Raw genomic sequence first — 19964 nt, 5'->3', positions numbered from 1 at the left:
ATTTTCTTAGTTTAGACTTTAACTTAGACGATTCTAGATTTACTCATGTATAGAAGAGAGGACCGAAAACTCTCTCTGAACATCAAATATTGATGTTAATATTTTGTATTGATGTGACTGAATTTCTTGTTTGTTTATTAACTGGTTCACCTAAACATCTTTAGGAGGTTAGGTTTCCCCGTTGTTGTTCTGTATTTTTATAGCATCGTGCTAAGATTTGTGTACCTTAAATTGATTGCTAATTTGCAATAAACCTTCCTAACCTTGGTAACTGATTTCTGGTTCATGTTGTGTAGCCAAATGGGTTGGACTGTTAATTGAAATTGATTGATATAATGTTAACTCTCCTCATCTTCCACTTGGTTAAAAAGGTCCACTGGGGGACTTATGGTAAGGGGGTAGGCCGGAATGCTGCATTATATAAAAGTAGAAAAAAACTTATGGGCACAGTTCATTGAATACTGAAATGCTTTATTGACAATGGCAACGTGAGCAGTGAATCATTACATGCATAAATGAATGTCATTGAATGCTTTTATTGGCAATGACAAAGTTAACAGTAAATAATCACATTTATTAATAATTTTTTTTTTTTAAACTTTATTTCGGTTTGTTTATGAACCATAAAAGTACAACAAAAAAAGAAAAATACGTTTGAGGCAATAGGCTAATACACGAGTTACATCTCATTTCATATATACAGTCAATAGGTTTAAATGTGGTTATGGAGTGACAATTAAAATACTAAGACAATAATTTATATATGAACAGATTAAAAAGTTAGAATACAATAGAAGCCCAAAATTTTCCTGAGACGAATTATCTAACTACGACCAGGGGACTTTGTTGCTTCCTAATCATTCTCCGTCTTGTTAACCACATGGAAAACAGGAATTTAGCAATAGCTGTAACTATTAGTGCATTAGTATCGGATTTTAAAATTCTAAAAAACTCTAAATAGTTCCTAATTCCTAGGTTCACACATAGCTGTATAATCCATTTCTTTCTGCTAATGGAGTAGGCAGGACAGAACAGAATCACTTGCGTTGAGGTCTCATTTGGGTCCTCACAACCTGGGCAGGGGCGGGCTGGACCCACTTTCCATTTATCTGTGTGTGAGTGCAGGGGTAATGTACCATATCTGAACTGTAAATACAGTTTTTTTGCTAAAACCGGTTCAATCGTATCTAATTCCTTCTCAAAGCTGTAAACATTCTTGAAATCTAGAAAGCTATCAGTGAGACTAGAGGGCCTGGCTAGTCGGAGAGCTTCATGTAGGTTATGGTGTTTTATGGTCTCTGCCAGGGTTCGCCTCGAGGTAACTTGGCACGCGGCCTCCGGGTTAGACCACAGATTCTCCATGCCAATCCTGGACGCCTGCCCCCTTATGAATGATAGCCACTTAATCCTCCCTGCACCCGGACAGGCCATCACAATCTTCAGTTCTTCTCTGTAGCACTCAAGCTCCGGGACACTCCACAATCTTCGCCAATAGAGAAGCGGGCGTGAGGCAATTGCTTCTGCAATCGGCCTCAAGTTTAAGTCCAGCCTTAGTGGAATTAGTGGTGTATTTTTTGGTAAAAAAAGCAACTGTCTAATGAAATTGTTCTCAGTTATGCTGATCTCACTCGCTGGTCGGTGCCCCCAGAGTTCCGCCCCGTAGAGAGTGAAAGATCTGCCTTGAACCTTATATATTTCCAGCGGAGCACTCACTAATTTATGCACACAAGATTTCTGCACTTTTAGGATCCCCCCGCGGACTGAGAAAGCCCTAGATTAGCCCTAGACATTTGGGTATCCCAACCCATTTTGTCATTCAATGTCAGACCTAGGTAGGCAAAGTTATTTACCCTTTCCAGGGGTCGTCCATCCATTTTCGGGCGAGGGCAATTAATTGTGCTGGCATTAAACACCATGTACTTTGTTTTATCTATATTAATCACCAAATTCCTTTTCTTGCAGAATTCGGTAAATTGGTCTAACACCCGCTGCATCCCCATTAAAGTTTTTGAAAGTAGCTGGGTGTCGTCCGCAAACATTAGTGCAGGAAATTTACCGTCAGCTAAATTAGGTGCGTCAATATTATTTGCACTAGTCAGATCATCTACAAGGCCATTTAAGAAGAGAGAAAATAGGGTAGGGGCAAGTACGCACCCCTGCCTAACTCCATTCTCAATTGGAAATGCTTGTGTCAGCTGGCCAGATTTGCCATATCGTACCTTCGCAAAGGTTCCTTCGTGGAGTCTTTTAAATTGATGGCACAAGTAGGGAGGAATCCCCATTGTAGTTAATATGCTCCACAGTTGATTCCTGTCCACCATATCAAAGGCGGATTTGAGGTCCACAAATGTAAGGTACAGGCTGCCCCCTTCCAAAACCACATGCTTCCAGTAAAGTACCTGGAGCCGTAGTAATTGGTCGATAGTTGATGTTTTGGCTCTGAACCCTGCTTGCAGGTGGGAGAGGATCTTATTCTCTACAGTCCAATCTTGCAAGCGTTGTAAAAGCAGTCTGGCATAGATTTTTTGGGTAACATCGATAAGGCTTATTGGCCTATAGTTTGACGGGGCCAGCGGAGAGCCCTTTTTATAGATCGGGATGATTTCGGCCCCCAGCCAGGTACTAGGGACTTCTTGTCCATCAAGGATGGCGTTAAATAGGACGGTCAAGTAGGGAACCCAGATCTTCAGCTCATCTCTAAAAATATCACCAGGGATCCTATCCAGCCCTGGGGCCTTGTTGGATTTCAATGCTTGTACCGCTAGTGTGACTTCCGACAAGGTAAATGAAGGAGGGTGCCAACTTGGGTCCATTCCCAAGGGCGAGCTTAATAAGACTTTATTTTGGGAAGCAGGACTCGAGTAAAGATCACTAAAGTAGGCACACCAGGCTTCCTCAGCAATGTTAGGGTCGATCTTTGCCTTGCCCTCTGCCTTCCCAGTGTGAACCAGATTCCAAAAGGTTCGGGCATCTTTCGCAATTAATGCCTGTTTAATTGCATACCATCTCTCGGTTTCCCATTCGGATTTTGCATGGGAGAGGAGATTCTTATAGGCCTTCCTTGCAGTCATAATGGAGGTTCTATTGCCTATTTTGAGAGCGGATACTAAAGTAGTTTTCGCCCTCCTACATGACTGGTTATACCAGGGATTGGAGTCCTGTGTCTGCCGTTGGCACTGGTTGGAGGGTTTGTGAAAGCTGCCCGCCAGGGCCGTTATTAGTTCTTTATGGATGGCTAGGATTTTAGCGCCTTTGTCATAATTTGAGACGCTCTCGTACAGTGCTATCAGCCGCTCAAGCTGAGGAATGACACTTTTGTACAATGAAGCCAGATTTTCTGGCGAAGACTTAATAGAGGCCCATCGGATTCTTTTACCACCCTGTATGATCCTGATGTTACTAGAGACCATATCAGCCTCTTGATGCGCCCCATCGGGATGTGGCAAATCCAAGTCCGCTACCAAGGGATTATGGTCACTTTCCGAGCGATCATGTACATGGCATTGACGGATCAGTGGCCATAAGGACAAGCTAGCCATGAGGTAATCTATTATTGATGAGTGGCCCATTCCATTATAGGTACTCTTTCCTGGGCTATCCCCAGGGAAGCGACCATTACAGGCTCTGAACGAGAATGTGTACGTCAATGAAGTAAGCTGCATAACCATAGGTGTCCAAGATTTGGTTTGATAGGCATTAGGGGATGGAATCTGGCAGGCGTCATCCTCATCTGATGTTATCTGGGAAACCCCCCCAAGTGGCTCATAATGGCAGTTGAAGTCTCCCCCTATTAACACCTTGGTCTCGCTGGGGAGGCTATTCAATAAATTGGTTAAGGACTCTAGAGTCTGTGATACCCCTCCCCCATGGACAGGGCATAGATAGATGTTGATAATTGCTATTTTGGGTGTGTTTGGGCGAGCTAAGAGAATGCATAGTATATCACGGCTATTAGTATTAATCCTTTTAACTGAGAACCCGAGGTGGACACCCACCCATATGGTCTGGCCACCAGATGGTCTACCTCTGGGTCCCTTAGTTGCAAGCTCGGCATAAGTAGCAAAACCCATTCTGTGATGGATAGTCATGGCCCATGTTTCTTGGAATATACAGATACCATGGTTATCCACAAAGTCACACCAGTCGGTGCTGTCTAGTTTTGCAGCCAAACCCGCCACATTCCATGATAGGAGTGCTAGATATCTATTTTTGCGAGTCAGTTGGTCAGTTGACTGATTGGAGGATATAACAGATTCTACGGTTAGGTCACCTACTTCAGGGCTCGTCTGTCCCTTGGGGGTATCGTGGCTAGGTATGGGGCGATTGACCTCGTGTGAGCTAGAGGGGGGAGTGCTAGATTGGGAGGGTGTGGATGAGAACCTTATCCCACTCAGAGTGTCCTCCCTAACTGGCTAATTGTCATTGTAAGATGGTTCCATCATTAGTGATGTTATTAGTGTTCATCACGACACATTTTTGCTTTTATTATTGTGATGACCACCTGACAAAGCAAGTAAGCATGAATATTTTTTTAAATTACAGCCCATTAAATTGTGTCTTGTACATGTGGGGCATGTTAGGATTTTGGACCTTAGAGCTTGCTAGGGGTGTAACTGTTAAGAAGTTATCACCCCGACAGTCCCACCTCCCACCTTATGTAGTTTGAGTAGTGTGTGTATAATAAGTACTTTTTCTTTAGATAAGTTAAAGTGCTGACTGGATAATGCTTATTTTGTTGTTTGTTTGGCGCCTGTGGACTCGAGTGGTTGCCCACACCACCTCCCTTGAGAAGGCTCTGCCTTGCTACTCTGAGAGTCAAGTGCTACAACGGGCTGCTTGATTCCCAGTAGACCAAAGTTCTTACACCATTACCTAAGAATAATTAATTTTCTTGTAATTTATTTTTTGTCCAGTAAAATCGGCTCCGGTCTTCCATCCCCGGGGAAATGGTACAAAACATTGGACATTTGTAATTTGGTGGGGTATTCTCAGACAAGTAAAAATTATAGATCTCTTATTCTGACTGCACTTATCCATTAGATTGTGAGCTATGGGCAATCAAGAAACACCATAACATCTTTACATAAGCAAACAATAGATCCTCCTGCATTTAGACTTCACACTTTTAATCCGTCCTTTAGGTAAAAGGTTGCCATCATCTTTGAGGTGTCTGTTAGATATTAATGTTATGTAACTGCAGTTTAGTCGCAAAACATTATTAATACCACATAGAATCGCTATTTTGAAGGGACAACCCAAACATAACCGTTACAAATTAGCTAGGCCATAAGATTTTGCTAAACCCATTTAGTGATACAGTAATATGCTACTAAATTGCTAAATGGGTGTAGTACATTCAAATAACACATTTTCTGTTTGCAAACTCTATGATTTCCCAAATTGCAGGACTTGAGACAAAAAATACATTAGTACTTCTGGGGCACAGTTCTGCTTCAGCAGTCCAATCATATGACAAATGACTAGAGAAATACATACCAAAACCATTATTTATATCTTCAAGTATGGGAATGTGCGCCCTTTCCCCAAACTCATCGGGATGATTCACAAGAGCATCTTTCACAGTCTCATACCCTGTGAGAACCACCATTTTCTTCATTCCCAACTGGATACTGAAAACTGAGCCATATTTCTTGGATAACTGAAAAAAACATAACAGTGTTCAATTCACAATCTATGAAAAAAAATATAGCTCAACCTATTTCTTTGACCATAGAGATCTGTTATGTTGTGCTAATAAGTTTTATAAAGCAGAAATATACCGTTTTGTTTCATGGTGCTGGGGCAAATACTGTCAAGGGCCAAAGAGAAATAAGGAAACAGAATAACCATGCGTGGTATCTGGGCTCATGGTGTATAAACACCACACTTCGATAGAATAGAATTAAGCTTTTAATTTGAGCAATAACCAGTCTGGAAACAGTAGTCTAAGCAGCTCCAGGCAGCATCCAAATGCCGACCCAGGAACTTGGATACCCGTTCCAAACCTAGAACGTTACATAGCGGGAAGGAACAAAGAGCATCATAGCACCAAGAACAACATATAATACCTAATAACCAGTACCAAAATAACCAAATAAAATAAACACACGTAAAGGATATCACATCCCTCCTCCCCAACCGAACAACAAGCAAACAAACTTATATACGAGGAACAACTTAAGACAGAATGTAATCTCACAATTTTCTTGGCAAGTAGATCACTGTGCCACTCTGTGTTACTCCACCATACGTTTTGCACAATAATTTTCTCAGAATTATATATATGCTCAGTACCATCACAGCTAGTGTCTTCAGAATCCTCAAACACATCATCACAAACAAGCAGCTCTTCGGACAGCCAGGTATTTCCATGATTGCCAACATGACAGCCTTTGGCCTTCAAACAACAAGTTGTTTCTCAGATCTCCTTAACCAAACTTCACTAAAACTGCACACACTAATCTTTCCAGCGATTCATAAATTATCTTAACACGTTTGCTCCTCTAGTACACCCTGAGTATCGTTTGATTCAAAAGCCTAAAACACTTGTGGTTGATCCTCAGTAACTTTAGGTGTGTAAAGATTTGAAAAACATCTAGCATAAGCCACCTGTACTAATCCTTTTGTAACAAATTAAAAACACAAAGGTCCTTGATAACCAAAATCAAATTTACCACCTCAACCTTGTGTTTAATTTAAATGCAGTCTCCAACTGAGACATTGACTCCTGTGGTGCACTTTTTACATTCAGAATATTTGTGTTATTTTCTCTTGTTTATGAGTTGCTCTGTTTCTACCTTCCTCAACACAAGCGCAATTCTTTGACATGCTAGTGCACTCCAATAACCAGTTGAATAATAGGTTTGACTGACGACAGCGAGGGAAAATAAATGATTTATTTATTTATTTTCCCTCACTGTCATCTATCGAAATCCCCCCCCCGCCCCCACCCGGTCTCACCGCTCTTACCTGCACTGGCTACTGCTGTCATTATACAGCTGCACACCATTAAATGTTATAATTATGTATGAGCTCCTACAATTTCAAACATACCTTTCAAAACGTGAATATCAGTGGTGGCTGACCCAACAAAAGAAAATAAATCCATTGTGAAAAAAAGTCTAAAATGGCAATTAGGAAATGCTATCTTGTGCTTAAGCAAATAACGGTTCAGTAAAATCGAAAGCAAATTTATCCCAAGCAAATCCCGTAAAAAGGATGTGTTGTGTGTTTTCCAAAGTTTGTAGTTAACACACACTACAAATATGCACAAAATTCCCAACCATTCACCACCAACAATGTTTTCTCATAATTATCATGTAATATACGCCATAGGGAGATTTGCTGAAATGTGGACAATGTTTTTTAAGTAACCATGCAATTGTTTCACATTTGGCCAGTCTCTAACAAAAAACTCACAAACTGTCTGTAATATAATGTAATTCTGCATTCATTCAAACTATTCCTTCTCCCTTATAACAAAACGATAGCTAAAGAATCCAACAGCACACTCATACAGTTCCAAGTCAAGATGTAATCTTGATAAACAATCGGCATGAGTATTTCTTACCCCAGGAATATACTGGACTGCAAAGTTGTAACCTTGTAATTTAGGGTATCTCATGACGCATTATTCGCCAATGCTATATGGACTCAAAATTGCACAGAGTCCCATAGCACATACTTACAACCTGATACCAAAGGTTTTATTGCAAGAGTATCGTCAATTATTTTTCTCAATTTGTCAAACGTCACCTGTTACACATCATGCCATATCAATGTATGTTTTTGTTTTAAGATTTTCATCAAAGGAATGAAAATGGATGCATACTTTTTTATGGAGCAAAATTATAATCACACAGTCATAAGAACTACCTTTTTCTTTGTATGAGGTACTTGTACAATTGCATTGACAATGTCATTTTGAGGCTTGATTAATTATAGAGTGATATAGTGATCCAAATATTTCAAGTGATGGCGTTATCCCTCGTTCTCTCAAAATACATAGACGTGTGTCAAAAAAGGTTGTGGTGTGTTCCGCAACTTTTATTGCCACTTGAATGCTCCACTTGTTCCAAATGCTACACTACAATGCAAAACTAAGCATTGTGCCACAGCATTGCATAATGCAACTGGCAACTGTGTTCCACAAATCAAACTTGCCTGCCGCAAGGCAGTATTGCATCACACAAGATTCATTTGCGTTCTTTTTACAATAAAAACAAAGCAATCTCAGAGGAGGAGGATGCAACTGTAGTGTAGTTCCTATTATCCCAATAGGCTCTGCGCATTGGAATAATACCTTCAATAGTATAGACCTAGGACGGAGGTTAACTAGGTCTTCTACTGACGATATTAGACTTAAAGTTTTGGGTTTGCCAGCTAGCTCAGAGTTCACTAGAAACTTTCTCGAATAGGCAAGGAGGAGTTTAACCTCCCTGGATAGACAAGAAGGGATTTAGTTTCTGACAACCATAGAACATGACAATTTTGCTCTCCCCTAATCAAGAGTGTATCTCTAGAGTCGTGTGAAAACAAAAGACAACTTATTTTACTCAGTCAGTTCAGTGCATTCTTAGTTTCACCAGATTGTAGAGAAAAGGAAGAGACGGGCGTGTTCAATAAAAGATGTTATTTATTGATCAGTCTCTTTTCTCGTACAAGAGAAATGAATCGATATTATTGCAATACTTATGGTTAAGTAAAGTGCATACAATAAAAGCAGAAGTATAAAATAATACTGAGGAAGCATTGATATGGTTTCTAAGCCATATGATATTTAAAATTGATAAAATAGATACATACATATATACATTTGACTAATCGTACTCAACTGGTGCTTCTAACTATGCCTACCCCAGTGTACCTGACCTAAGCCTAATACGTGGGCGGGAGTAGATAAGTAGCAGTTTAAGTTAAGTTTGTTTTGCCAAGTGACTGACTCAAGAATTCTCTGCAAGGGGTTATTTAGTTCTGTACCTGAGATCTAGAATGGTTGAGGGCTGGTATCTCTCGTCTTTGTTCTCGATATTCCAGGCTGCCTGTAAGGGCTGCTTGGAAGCGCCGGAGCTGGATTTCTCGGCAGGAGAAAGCAGCGTCTCGTTCTCAGCGCGTCAGGAAGGCGGGGCAGCACCAGCGGGGTCCGCTCTGTGCTGGCTCCTCGGCAAGTCTCGCTGCTCCGATCTCGTCACCACCGCGTGTGTTTGCTTAAGGCAATGTCGGTAATATTTATACCTGTAAGGTGCCGAGATTGACGTAAGGATGGACATAGATACGTCAATAAGGATGTCATACGAACTGGTCGTTAGCACATTCTTTACTGAAGTTCTCGGTGAAATCAAAACAATGGCCGCAGGGATTTTCCCAAGTTGTCATAGGTTTGATTTGTTTAGAGAACTCCGTATGCCTTATCAGGGGCTGAAGGAATAGTGCTTGCCTAATTAGATGGCAAGCGTTATGACCTAATCAGATAACGCGTTCCTGTGCCGTGGTGTGGCTTAATCAGATAACGGTTTTTGCATCATGGGATGGCTGCTAGTTAATTGTTAACCAGAACAGGGTCAGGAATAGGGGGATCAATACAGAACCTATAGGAATACATCACACCCACTCCACGCTAACTATGTCCATGTTTACAAATCTAGGCATAGTAAATATACAGTGACGTATGTGTATACCGTACCACCCCAAAATACATCCATATGCATTTTGAAATTATGTAATATACGAAAAAAATATAATCATATGCGCTATATGCACATAAGCAGTAGAGAAATGCTAAATTAATCACGCATATTCATATATCATTATTAATAAGATATGAAAATAACACATGAAATGGCTCTTAATACAGAAGAAAAAATGCGAGACCATTTCATCACAAAATAAAATATCCATGAACATGCCAGAAGACAGCTAATGTCTCTAAAGTACCTAAAATAGAAATTTACAGCCTGATTCATGTACGGGCCGTTTTGCGTGTCCCTAATAGCGAGTAATAGCGAATCGCTATTGAGGAAACGCAAAACGGCATTCATGTACTTTTCGGGGAAAAAATAGCGACTCGCACGCGGGCGCTAAATCCGTTAGCGACCAACAAAATTCGCAGAAAAATCGCTATTCCCGGCTACCTGCGTCGGGATAGCGACTCGCAATCCCGTGCGATCGGGATAGCGACTCGCAATCCCGTGCGATCGGGATAGCGACTCGCATTCTCGCGCGATCGGGAAAACGGGAAGTCGCTTTCCGAGCACAGTGATGACATCACAACCAGGAAGCAGGCAGTTCCCACCCCCAAACACCACAGCGAGGCAAACCTCCGAGGGAGCAAGTCGGAAGCAGACGCTAAAACAGCGATAGCGACTTGTCTACCGACTGAAATTGCGACATATCCACTGCCATGTCTGAGGAAGCTGTCCCTGGCCCCAGCAACAGCGCAGGACGAAAGCGAAAGCTCAAGTTCTCAGAGCAGGAGCTCGAGAACCTCATTGAAGGGGTGGTGGCCAACCATGACCGGCTCTTTGGGGCCAACTCCAGAAAGGTCCCAGAGCAAGACAAGCGGAGGATCTGGCTGGGTATAGCTGCCAGCGTGAACTCGGTGGGTGTGGCCGATAGGTCATTGGAGGAGCTAAAGAAGCGCTGGTACGACCTCCGAGGTCGTGCCAAGGAGAGGGTGGCGGAGCGCCTTGGAGAGGCATCGGGCACTGGAGGTGGCGGACCGACAGTCCCACCCAACACACCCCTGGAGGACCAGGTTGAGAACACCTTGGAGAGGGAGGCGTGTATTGGCGTGACCCCTCTGGACTCCTCCCGCCCCACCCAAGACACCCAAGGTAAGTGGCATGCGACTGCGACCCTGTCCCCTATGACCGTCCCTGACCAAATAGGCTCACACATTGGCCCTTAGTCATGCCTATGTTGTGCATCAGGAAATGCCCTGAAGCATTGTGGGAGATGTAGTATGTCCACAATGTAGTAGTACCACAATGCAGCCAGAAAGGTTCCAAAGTACGCAAATCCACAGCCATCCAGGGAATGTCACCCAGCATGCATGTAACATCTGCACGTCTGACAGTCACATGCAACTAATGAGTATCCACTTACCCTCACAGGTGGCGCAGATAGCAGTGACAGCGAGAGGCTGCAGATTGATGAGGAGGCCCAGGAGGAGGATTCACAACCCGAAACCCAGGCACCAGCCCCTGCCGCTGCACCAACACCAGCAGCCAGGCCCCCCACCGTACCTGCTCCTGCATCTGCCGGCCCACCGGCTGCCAAGGCCAGGCCCCCCACCGTACCTGCTCCTGCATCTGCCGGCCCACCGGCTGCCAAGGCCAGGCCCCCCACCGTACCTGCTCCTGCATCTGCCGGCCCCTCGGCTGCCAAGGCCAGGCCCCCCACTGTACCTGCTCCTGCATCTTCCGTCCCACCGGCAGCCAGAGCAGGCACCCCACCAATGTGCCTCCAGTTCCTGCCGCACCAGCAACACCTGCTGCGACACCACCTGCAGCTCGTGCAACGAGATCTGGGCCTGCGACAGCGGCAACACAGCGGCCGATCAGCAGGAGGGGCAATGGGCATCTCCATGCCTGTATGAGCGTCGAGCGGCGCATGCTCAGAATCCACCAGCGCCAGTCGCAGCAGCAAGGAGCCATCCAGCTCCATCTGCACAAAATTGGCCGCAATGTGGCGGGAGTTGGAGACAGGATGGACCGCATGACGGCGGCCATGGGCCGCATGACTGCAGCCATGGAGGAGAACACTGCTGCGCTCATCAAGCACCGCAGTGTAGCAAGCAGGCGCCACCACCAGCTAATGAGCCGGCTGTCATCCTATAGTAGGTCAAATTATGTGGCAGCAAATGCCACCACCCAGTTGTCGCGGCGCTCTCTCACCCAGCAGCACCAACTGGTCCAGTGCTGCGAGGACATAACCAGGGTCCTGGAGCACCTAACCACCGCCGTGACGGCACTTCACACACCTGTGCTACCGGCCACTGTAGGGGGAGACGATGCCAGTGAGGGTGCCTCCAGCGTGAGCAGCCAATCTGCCACGCAGGTCCCGCCACCTAGGCGCAGCACCAGGGCAACGCCTGGTACAGGTGCCCAGGATGAGGATGAGCCTCACAGGCGCCTGGGCATTATGCGCCGGAGGCGCCTTTGACACTGTCTGAGGGACACTGGCACAGGCTGACGCTAAGCCTGCCAAGAACCTTCACACTGCAGTATGCAGGAATACTGTAATTTGTAAATAGTTGAAACCATAACCTTTATCTTGTGAATGAAACAAATACATTTATTTTGCTGCACACATTAGCCTTGTGTAATCATTACATTTTGCATGCAATTGTGATATGTGGGGTGGGGGAAGAGGGTGGGCTAGAAATTGTTCGCTGTGATGTGGTTGCGACGTCTGTGGCCTTCAGCTGGGTTCTCCCCGCGTGCATGGTGCGCATGTGCTGGTGGCCGGTCGTCCCCCTCAGATTCACTGCCTGAGATGTCAACAGGTATCCGGCGCTTGGTTGCAATGTTATGAAGCATTGCACAGACAGCCACAATGCGGCAGCACGCTGCAGGACTGTAATACATCGCCCCACCTGTCTTGTGCAGAATACGGAACCTGCTCTTGAGCAGGCCAAATGTCCTTTCTATACAGTTCCTTGTCCGGATGTGCGCAACATTGTAGTGCCGTTGCTGAGGTGTGGCAGGGTTGAGGTAAGGGGTCAGGAGGTATTCCCGTAGGGCGTAGCCACTGTCACCTGAATGAGAGGAGCAGATGTTGATTGCCTGTGCAGCGCAGTTACTTCATAGCAATGTGACATTGTCGACAAAGTGTACTTACCAAGTAGGTGTCCTTCCCCAAACTCTCCACCGAGCAGTCGTGTGTGGAGTCCGCTGTGCCTGAAGATAAAGGAGTCATGGGTACTCCCTGGGTACTGGGCCACAATGTCAGTGATGATGGTCTTGGCATTGCAGACCATCTGTATGTTGAGGGAGTGGTAGGACTTCCTGTTGCGGTACATATACTCCGTGGCAGCTGGTGGGCAGATGGCGACGTGGGTACAGTCTATGCAGCCGAGGACATGGGGAAAATGGGCGACATTGTAAAATTGTAGTTTTGTCAGGTCCAATTCCTGTTGGCTCGTGGGAAATGTGATGTGGCGGTGGAGCTGGCTGAGCATGGCATCAACAAAAGTGTGGAGGCAGCGTGACATGGTGGGCTGGGATATCCCCCAGCAGCGGCTACTATGCCCTGGAAACTGCCGGAGGCCAGGAGGTGCAGGCTGCACAATACCTGCACATGTGTGGGCACAGAATTGTTTCGCCTTGTTGTGTGCTGCATGATGGGGTCGAGTTCTTGTATCAGCCAGGTGATCATTTCCCCATTCAGCCTGTATTTAGCATAAATCTGTTCTCTGGTTTGGCCCAGCAAGGTGACCCGCTGCCGGTAAATCCTTTCCTGCCTCATGCGTCTCCTCCGTGCTGCTCGCTGTAGCCTTCGCCGCCTCACCACCATGTACATCCCTGGCATTGTGGAACGCCTAATGCTGCTGCTGAATGTCCTTATGTGTGATTGGTCAGGCCTGGACCTGTTGGTGATTGGCCAACAGTTTTTCAAATTTTACTTAATCATGGGTTTTATGGTTACCACCTGCTTTGAGTTGTCCTTAAATTGCGCCGCGCAAACGTGCGAATTTGCGCTTTTTCGCTATTGTATTTTTTTCATGAATGCCGATTGAGACAATATTGCGTTTCGCTATTAATTTCGCAGATTCCGTGGTTGGTCGCTATTTCCGTATCGCTAATGCTCGACTACCCGGAGTCTGCGACTATTATAGCGTAATCGCTATTTAAATCGCTATTCTGTGTTTGCGAATTCGCTATTTTGTACTTGAATGCCGATTCCGTGTTTTGCACCCGCAATTGCATTTTCGCAGCCATTGCGGGCGCAATTTCGCTTCATGAATCAGGCTGCTAGTTCTCTAAGAATAGTTTCTACATTACGCAGAAGATAAGTGTCCCGAAAAAACCATGAAAATATTTTGGGGGTTATGAAAAAATCTGCTGTTCGTAGACTGGAGAAAAAATTGTTCATGTTACTTTATCATTAAAGTTGAAGGCCAAATTCAGGGTGATGGGAATGCCGTGTGCTAGCTTGCCCAAAAGTCATTATTTCTGCTCTGGTGAGAACATCATATCATTTAGACTGTCGAAAAAGCTGTCAACAGCTTCCTGTGAAAGTTCCACTAACTCTGAAAAAGTGGTCCCCATGCATTCATGAGCATGATTGCCTCCATTGATGTTTTGATCAGCATAGCTGACAGAAGGTCGTACCTGATCGATGCTGCTTTCATCTTGAACTTCACTACCCCTCAATCGTAGTGGTGAAGTTTCCACGAATGCCGTCATCAGGATTGGTAGCCTCTGGGGACAGCACAATGCATGAGCCGTGACCGGATCCAACAAAGTTTCTGATTCCATTGGCGCATCCGATTGTAGCGTCAGACAGGTGTCCAACACGCATTCTTCTCCGCATAGCAAGCACCTTAATACAGGTAAAACACATCGTTGCCACATTGGTCGAAATGAAAGAAACCAAGTCATGTTCAGGTCTCTAAGCCGGGATAGTCCAAGGATTTTAGATATCCGGTCCCGGTATCCAATGGCTAGGATTGTTTCTTCCCTTGTTGCAGGTGTTTTGTCTGTGACACGGTCTGCCATAGCGAAATAACAGGATCAAAAATAGGATTCCTGCCACTAGTCCCAAAGGGAGAGGAAGTCCACCAAAGATGGAATGGACAAAGTCTGGAAAAATACCCAGAATGGCTTTAAATGGTGTTAAAGCCCCCGAAAACACTGTCTTAAATACATTTGAGACTCCACTGGTATCAGAAATATTTAAGATTTCGTTCAGGATTTCTGCGAAATGTATGGGGGAATTAGTTGATAACAATGAATGAATCTCTGCCGTTGTCCTTGCAACTTGGAGATCATACGTTTCTTTTGATGACGTGAGCCTGGTCGGCGTCTGAAGGAGCACTGTTTTCATTCTGCTTAAAGTATCAATTCGAATAGAAGCAATTTTCAAATTCGGCCATAACCTTGCCTCCCTGTCTGGCATTGCGCTGGGGAACAATACTCGTTCACAGCACATGACCTTCGCAGTCGTAGTTATGAGATAAGGTATTCCGGGCACCAAACTACAACATCTGCGGTCTACAATTACAATGTAACTCCCGTTCGATAGTCTCCTAAAGAATGGTTCTATTTGTGTTGCAGGTGTGCCTAGCTGGTGGCATGAAAGATTATTTGAGGACCCTTCACAGGCTCCGTGTAAACTAATACCATTACACAGAAGTGTACCGCTTAGTGACATCGCACAATTATTGCCACTAAGAAACACTTTCTGGCCTTTATTACTGACACATGCATGTGAATAGGGCAAGTTCCATGTTGACTTAATGTACCCTTTTCCCAATTGTTCGTACATGCCAGCCTGTATATATTTTTGGCAGTATTGAAACCTGAAAGTAGATATTGGAATATTAATTATCCCATGTATTATCCATTCACTGACAGGTCGTTCTGACATTGTCAATGGTAATCTCTTGAGTTTCTCAATGCTCAGGATTGTATAATCAGCACCCTTCTCTGCCATACTGATTTGTTTATCAGTAAGGTTAAAGATATCGAATAGTGACGTTGTGTTGATTAAACGCCAAGGCACATAGCCTGAACGCAGATTTTGTAACGTCCAGCCAAGCTGTACAATAGAACGCAATTGGGACTGACCGTGTTGTAACAACAGTAAGTCTTGCGATATTATGTTGATTGCTGAAGACACAATGCTGTCCAAAGAGTATATTCTGGAGGACAGAGTCATTAACCCATTGTCCACTACAGAAAGTGATTTTTCCAAATTAATACGGTCAATTTCCCGTATTCTCTCTGATGTTTCAATTTGAGTTATTTTCCAGGCTTCGTTATAAGCTGCATATACAGAGGCTGCTATGAAGCGTTTTTGACGCTGTTTGCGCGGTCCCCATAATGAAATCACGCAAGTCAGCACCATCAGTAAGTAAAGTTAGGTGTTGCTTAATTTCTGTCAGTGTGGATGTTTGTAGCCATTGAAGGCAGAGCTTGCCCACACTGTACGTGGTAATTATCCCTGGGTGTTGTCTTTGGGAATATCTAGGGTCTGGCCTGGTCAATGTGAACCCCTGTATTTTTTTCCGGAATCTGTCTTGACAGTTATTAGTATCTGTGGGCCAGATCAACCACTGTTTCCAATCAGGATGTGTTCTGTTTTGGCTTAATATATGGTTTACGTCTATCTCCTCATCTATAGAGCTATTACTGTTCATTGTTGGCTTTGGAATAGACGGTTTGTTTAAGTCTTTAATTTTGGCTAGGCCAAGACAGGTAGTTTGTTGAATAGTGTAATTCAAAAATATAATTTGTTCTGGGATCATGCAGGCTCTAAACAATGATTCTATACCTTGTACTTGCCATTCTTTTGTACCCCAAACGCTTTTTACTTCAACATTTTTGTCCCAATAATCAAAACCAAATGTACTCATTTGCTCAAAAAATGAGTCTGAATATATCAATTTAGTGTTTGTAAGCATGGTCTTTGTACCTGTCTTATTCGACAATTTGAAATAAAATGTTTCTGCATTACTTGTGTTGAACCCTGAAAAATATGAATATTTGTCATAAAAAGTTCTTGAGCTACCTTTTGGAGGGGTTGCACAGTGTTCCCATTGATTATAATTTAAAACATTTCTAGGTTGTGCAGATTTATGCAGATAATGGTTACCAAAGTGATTATAGCAGAACATCTTATCATAATTAGACGAACCCTGCAAATAATAATGTTTTGTAAATTTAGCAGACATTACTAGGTCAGACATCATATCATTAATACTTTCAAAGTCCCAATCATCAGCAAATGAGCTTGGTTTTACAAAGTCACTCAATGAGATCTTAATTTGATGTGGATACTTCAGGATTTCAACCGGACCATAGATTTCATAATCAGTATTGTCCCATGCTACCCCACCGGGTATAGGATTGGCTGTGAAGTTAACTGAAGAAAGTTCTCTTTTCTCGACGTGTGAAGACGTGTGTGGTTTGAGGAGCAAGTTGATTTTCTGGCTTGCTGTGTCCATTTTAGCATATTTTCCCTCAATGAAATGTCCCAAACATAGTACCATGATGAGCCAAAGTATGAGGATAAGTGCACCTAAGGCCACCCAGAATTCAATCCATGGAGAAATCAGATAGGTTTCTTTCAGTTCTTTAAAAAGTTCCTTAGCTTTATCTTTAAAGGTTTTTGTTGATGTCTGTTCCTTTGATTCACTCAGATCTTCAGATGAATCATTGAAGTTGATGAAGTAGCCGGATGCCGTTCTGTCTATTGTTCCAATTGCTTCAGGATTACTGTTTGCTTTATTAGTGTTACAAATGGGGGTGGGGTCGCACACTACTCACACACCGGCGGTGTCGCCCCTAAGGACTCTGGTCAATGTAGTAAAGTGTTCGCGATGCATCATCTTTCGATCTTCTGCTATCTTCCCTGTCTTCGCCATCCCTGGACACGTGTTTCGGGGTATTACCCCTCATCAGCAGGGATAGGCCATGTACTGGGGTTGCCGATGGCTGCCAATATCTGCCAGGTATAGTACCACTCAGGCGCGTAGGTGCGGGATCCCAGGCTCGTCAGCCCGCTGCTCAAGGGAGCTTTAAAGTTACAAATGGGGGTGGGGTCGCACACTACTCACACACCGGCGGTGTCGCCCCTAAGGACTCTGGTCAATGTAGTAAAGTGTTCGCGATGCATCATCTTTCGATCTTCTGCTATCTTCGCTGTCTTCACCATCCCTGGACACGTGTTTCGGGGTATTACCCCTCATCAGCAGGGATAGGCCGTGTACTGGGGTTGCCGATGGCTGCCAATATCTGCCAGGTATATTACCACTCAGGCGCGTAGGTGCGGGATCCCAGGCTCGTCAGCCCGCTGCTCAAGGGAGCTTTAAAGTTACAAATGGGGGTGGGGTCGCACACTACTCACACACCGGCGGTGTCGCCCCTAAGGACTCTGGTCAATGTAGTAAAGTGTTCGCGATGCATCATCTTTCGATCTTCTGCTATCTTCGCTGTCTTCGCCATCCCTGGACACGTGTTTTGGGGTATTACCCCTCATCAGCAGGGATAGGCCGTGTACTGGGGTTGCCGATGGCTGCCAATATCTGCCAGGTATAGTACCACTCAGGCGCGTAGGTGCGGGATCCCAGGCTCGTCAGCCCGCAGCTCAAGGGAGCTTTAAAGTTACAAATGGAGGTGGGGTCGCACACTACTCACACACCGGCGGTGTCGCCCCTAAGGACTCTGGTCAATGTAGTAAAGTGTTCGCGATGCATCATCTTTCGATCTTCTGCTATCTTCGCTGTCTTCGCATCGCAGAACACTAACTACATATACTACATTTACCACAGTCCTATGGGGCGACCCCGCTGGTGTGTGAGCAGTGTGCGACCCCACCCCAATTGTATTGTTTAAAGCTCCCTCGAGCAGCTGGCTGACGAGCCTGGGACCCCGCACCTGCGCGCCTGGAGTGGTACTAAACCTGGTGATATTTGGCAGCCACCGGCAACCCCAGAAGATAGAAGAAGGCCTAATCCCTGCTGATGAGGGGTAAATACCCCGAAACACGTGTCCAGGGATGGCGAAGACAGCGAAGAAAGCAGAGAATCGAAAGAAGATGCATCGCAGAACACTAACTACATATACTACATTTACCACAGTCCTTAGGGGCGATCCCGCTGGTGTGTGAGCAGTGTGCGACCCCACCCCAATTGTATTGTTTAAAGCTCCCTCGAGCAGCTGGCTGACGAGCCCGGGACCCCGCACCTGCGCGCCTGGAGTGGTACTAAACCTGGTGATATTTGGCAGCCACCGGCAACCCCAGAAGATAGAAGATGGCCTAATCCCTGCTGATGAGGGGTAAATACCCCGAAACACGTGTCCAGGGATGGCGAAGACAGCGAAGAAAGCAGAGAATCGAAAGAAGATGCATCGCAGAACACTAACTACATATACTACATTTACCACAGTCCTTAGGGGCGATCCCGCTGGTGTGTGAGCAGTGTGCGACCCCACCCCAATTGTATTGTTTAAAGCTCCCTCGAGCAGCTGGCTGACGAGCCCGGGACCCCGCACCTGCGCACCTGGAGTGGTACTAAACCTGGTGATATTTGGCAGCCACCGGCAACCCCAGAAGATAGAAGATGGCCTAATCCCTGCTGATGAGGGGTAAATACCCCGAAACACGTGTCCAGGGATGGCGAAGACAGCGAAGAAAGCAGAGAATCGAAAGAAGATGCATCGCAGAACACTAACTACATATACTACATTTACCGCAGTCCTTAGGGGCGATCCCGCTGGTGTGTGAGCAGTGTGCGACCCCACCCCAATTGTATTGTTTAAAGCTCCCTCGAGCAGCTGGCTGACGAGCCCGGGACCCCGCACCTGCGCGCCTGGAGTGGTACTAAACCTGGTGATATTTGGCAGCCACCGGCAACCCCAGAAGATAGAAGATGGCCTAATCCCTGCTGATGAGGGGTAAATACCCCGGAACACGTGTCCAGGGATGGCGAAGACAGCGAAGAAAGCAGAGAATCGAAAGAAGATGCATCGCAGAACACTAACTACATATACTACATTTACCACAGTCCTTAGGGGCGATCCCGCTGGTGTGTGAGCAGTGTGCGACCCCACCCCAATTGTATTGTTTAAAGCTCCCTCGAGCAGCTGGCTGACGAGCCCGGGACCCCGCACCTGCGCGCCTGGAGTGGTACTAAACCTGGTGATATTTGGCAGCCACCGGCAACCCCAGAAGATAGAAGATGGCCTAATCCCTGCTGATGAGGGGTAAATACCCCGAAACACGTGTCCAGGGATGGC

The 19964-nt window shown here is 45.3% G+C and overlaps 1 protein-coding gene across 2 annotated transcripts in view; it reads right to left on the bottom strand.

Annotated features, from left to right (window-relative positions):
- The window catches only part of LOC144762422 (cytochrome P450 2K1-like), a 579377-nt gene that overhangs the window by 516175 nt on the left and 43238 nt on the right, over positions 1–19964 (bottom strand). For both annotated transcript variants that reach the window (XM_078647602.1, XM_078647603.1), the window contains exon 2: positions 5497–5659. In XM_078647602.1, the coding sequence (XP_078503728.1) occupies positions 5497–5659 (163 nt within the window). The remainder of the gene's footprint in view (positions 1–5496; positions 5660–19964) is intronic.

This window comes from Lissotriton helveticus, chromosome 6 (assembly GCF_964261635.1).
Source record: "Lissotriton helveticus chromosome 6, aLisHel1.1, whole genome shotgun sequence".
Taxonomy (NCBI): Eukaryota; Metazoa; Chordata; class Amphibia; order Caudata; family Salamandridae; genus Lissotriton; species Lissotriton helveticus.
This window is presented reverse-complemented; position numbering and strand designations above follow the sequence as displayed.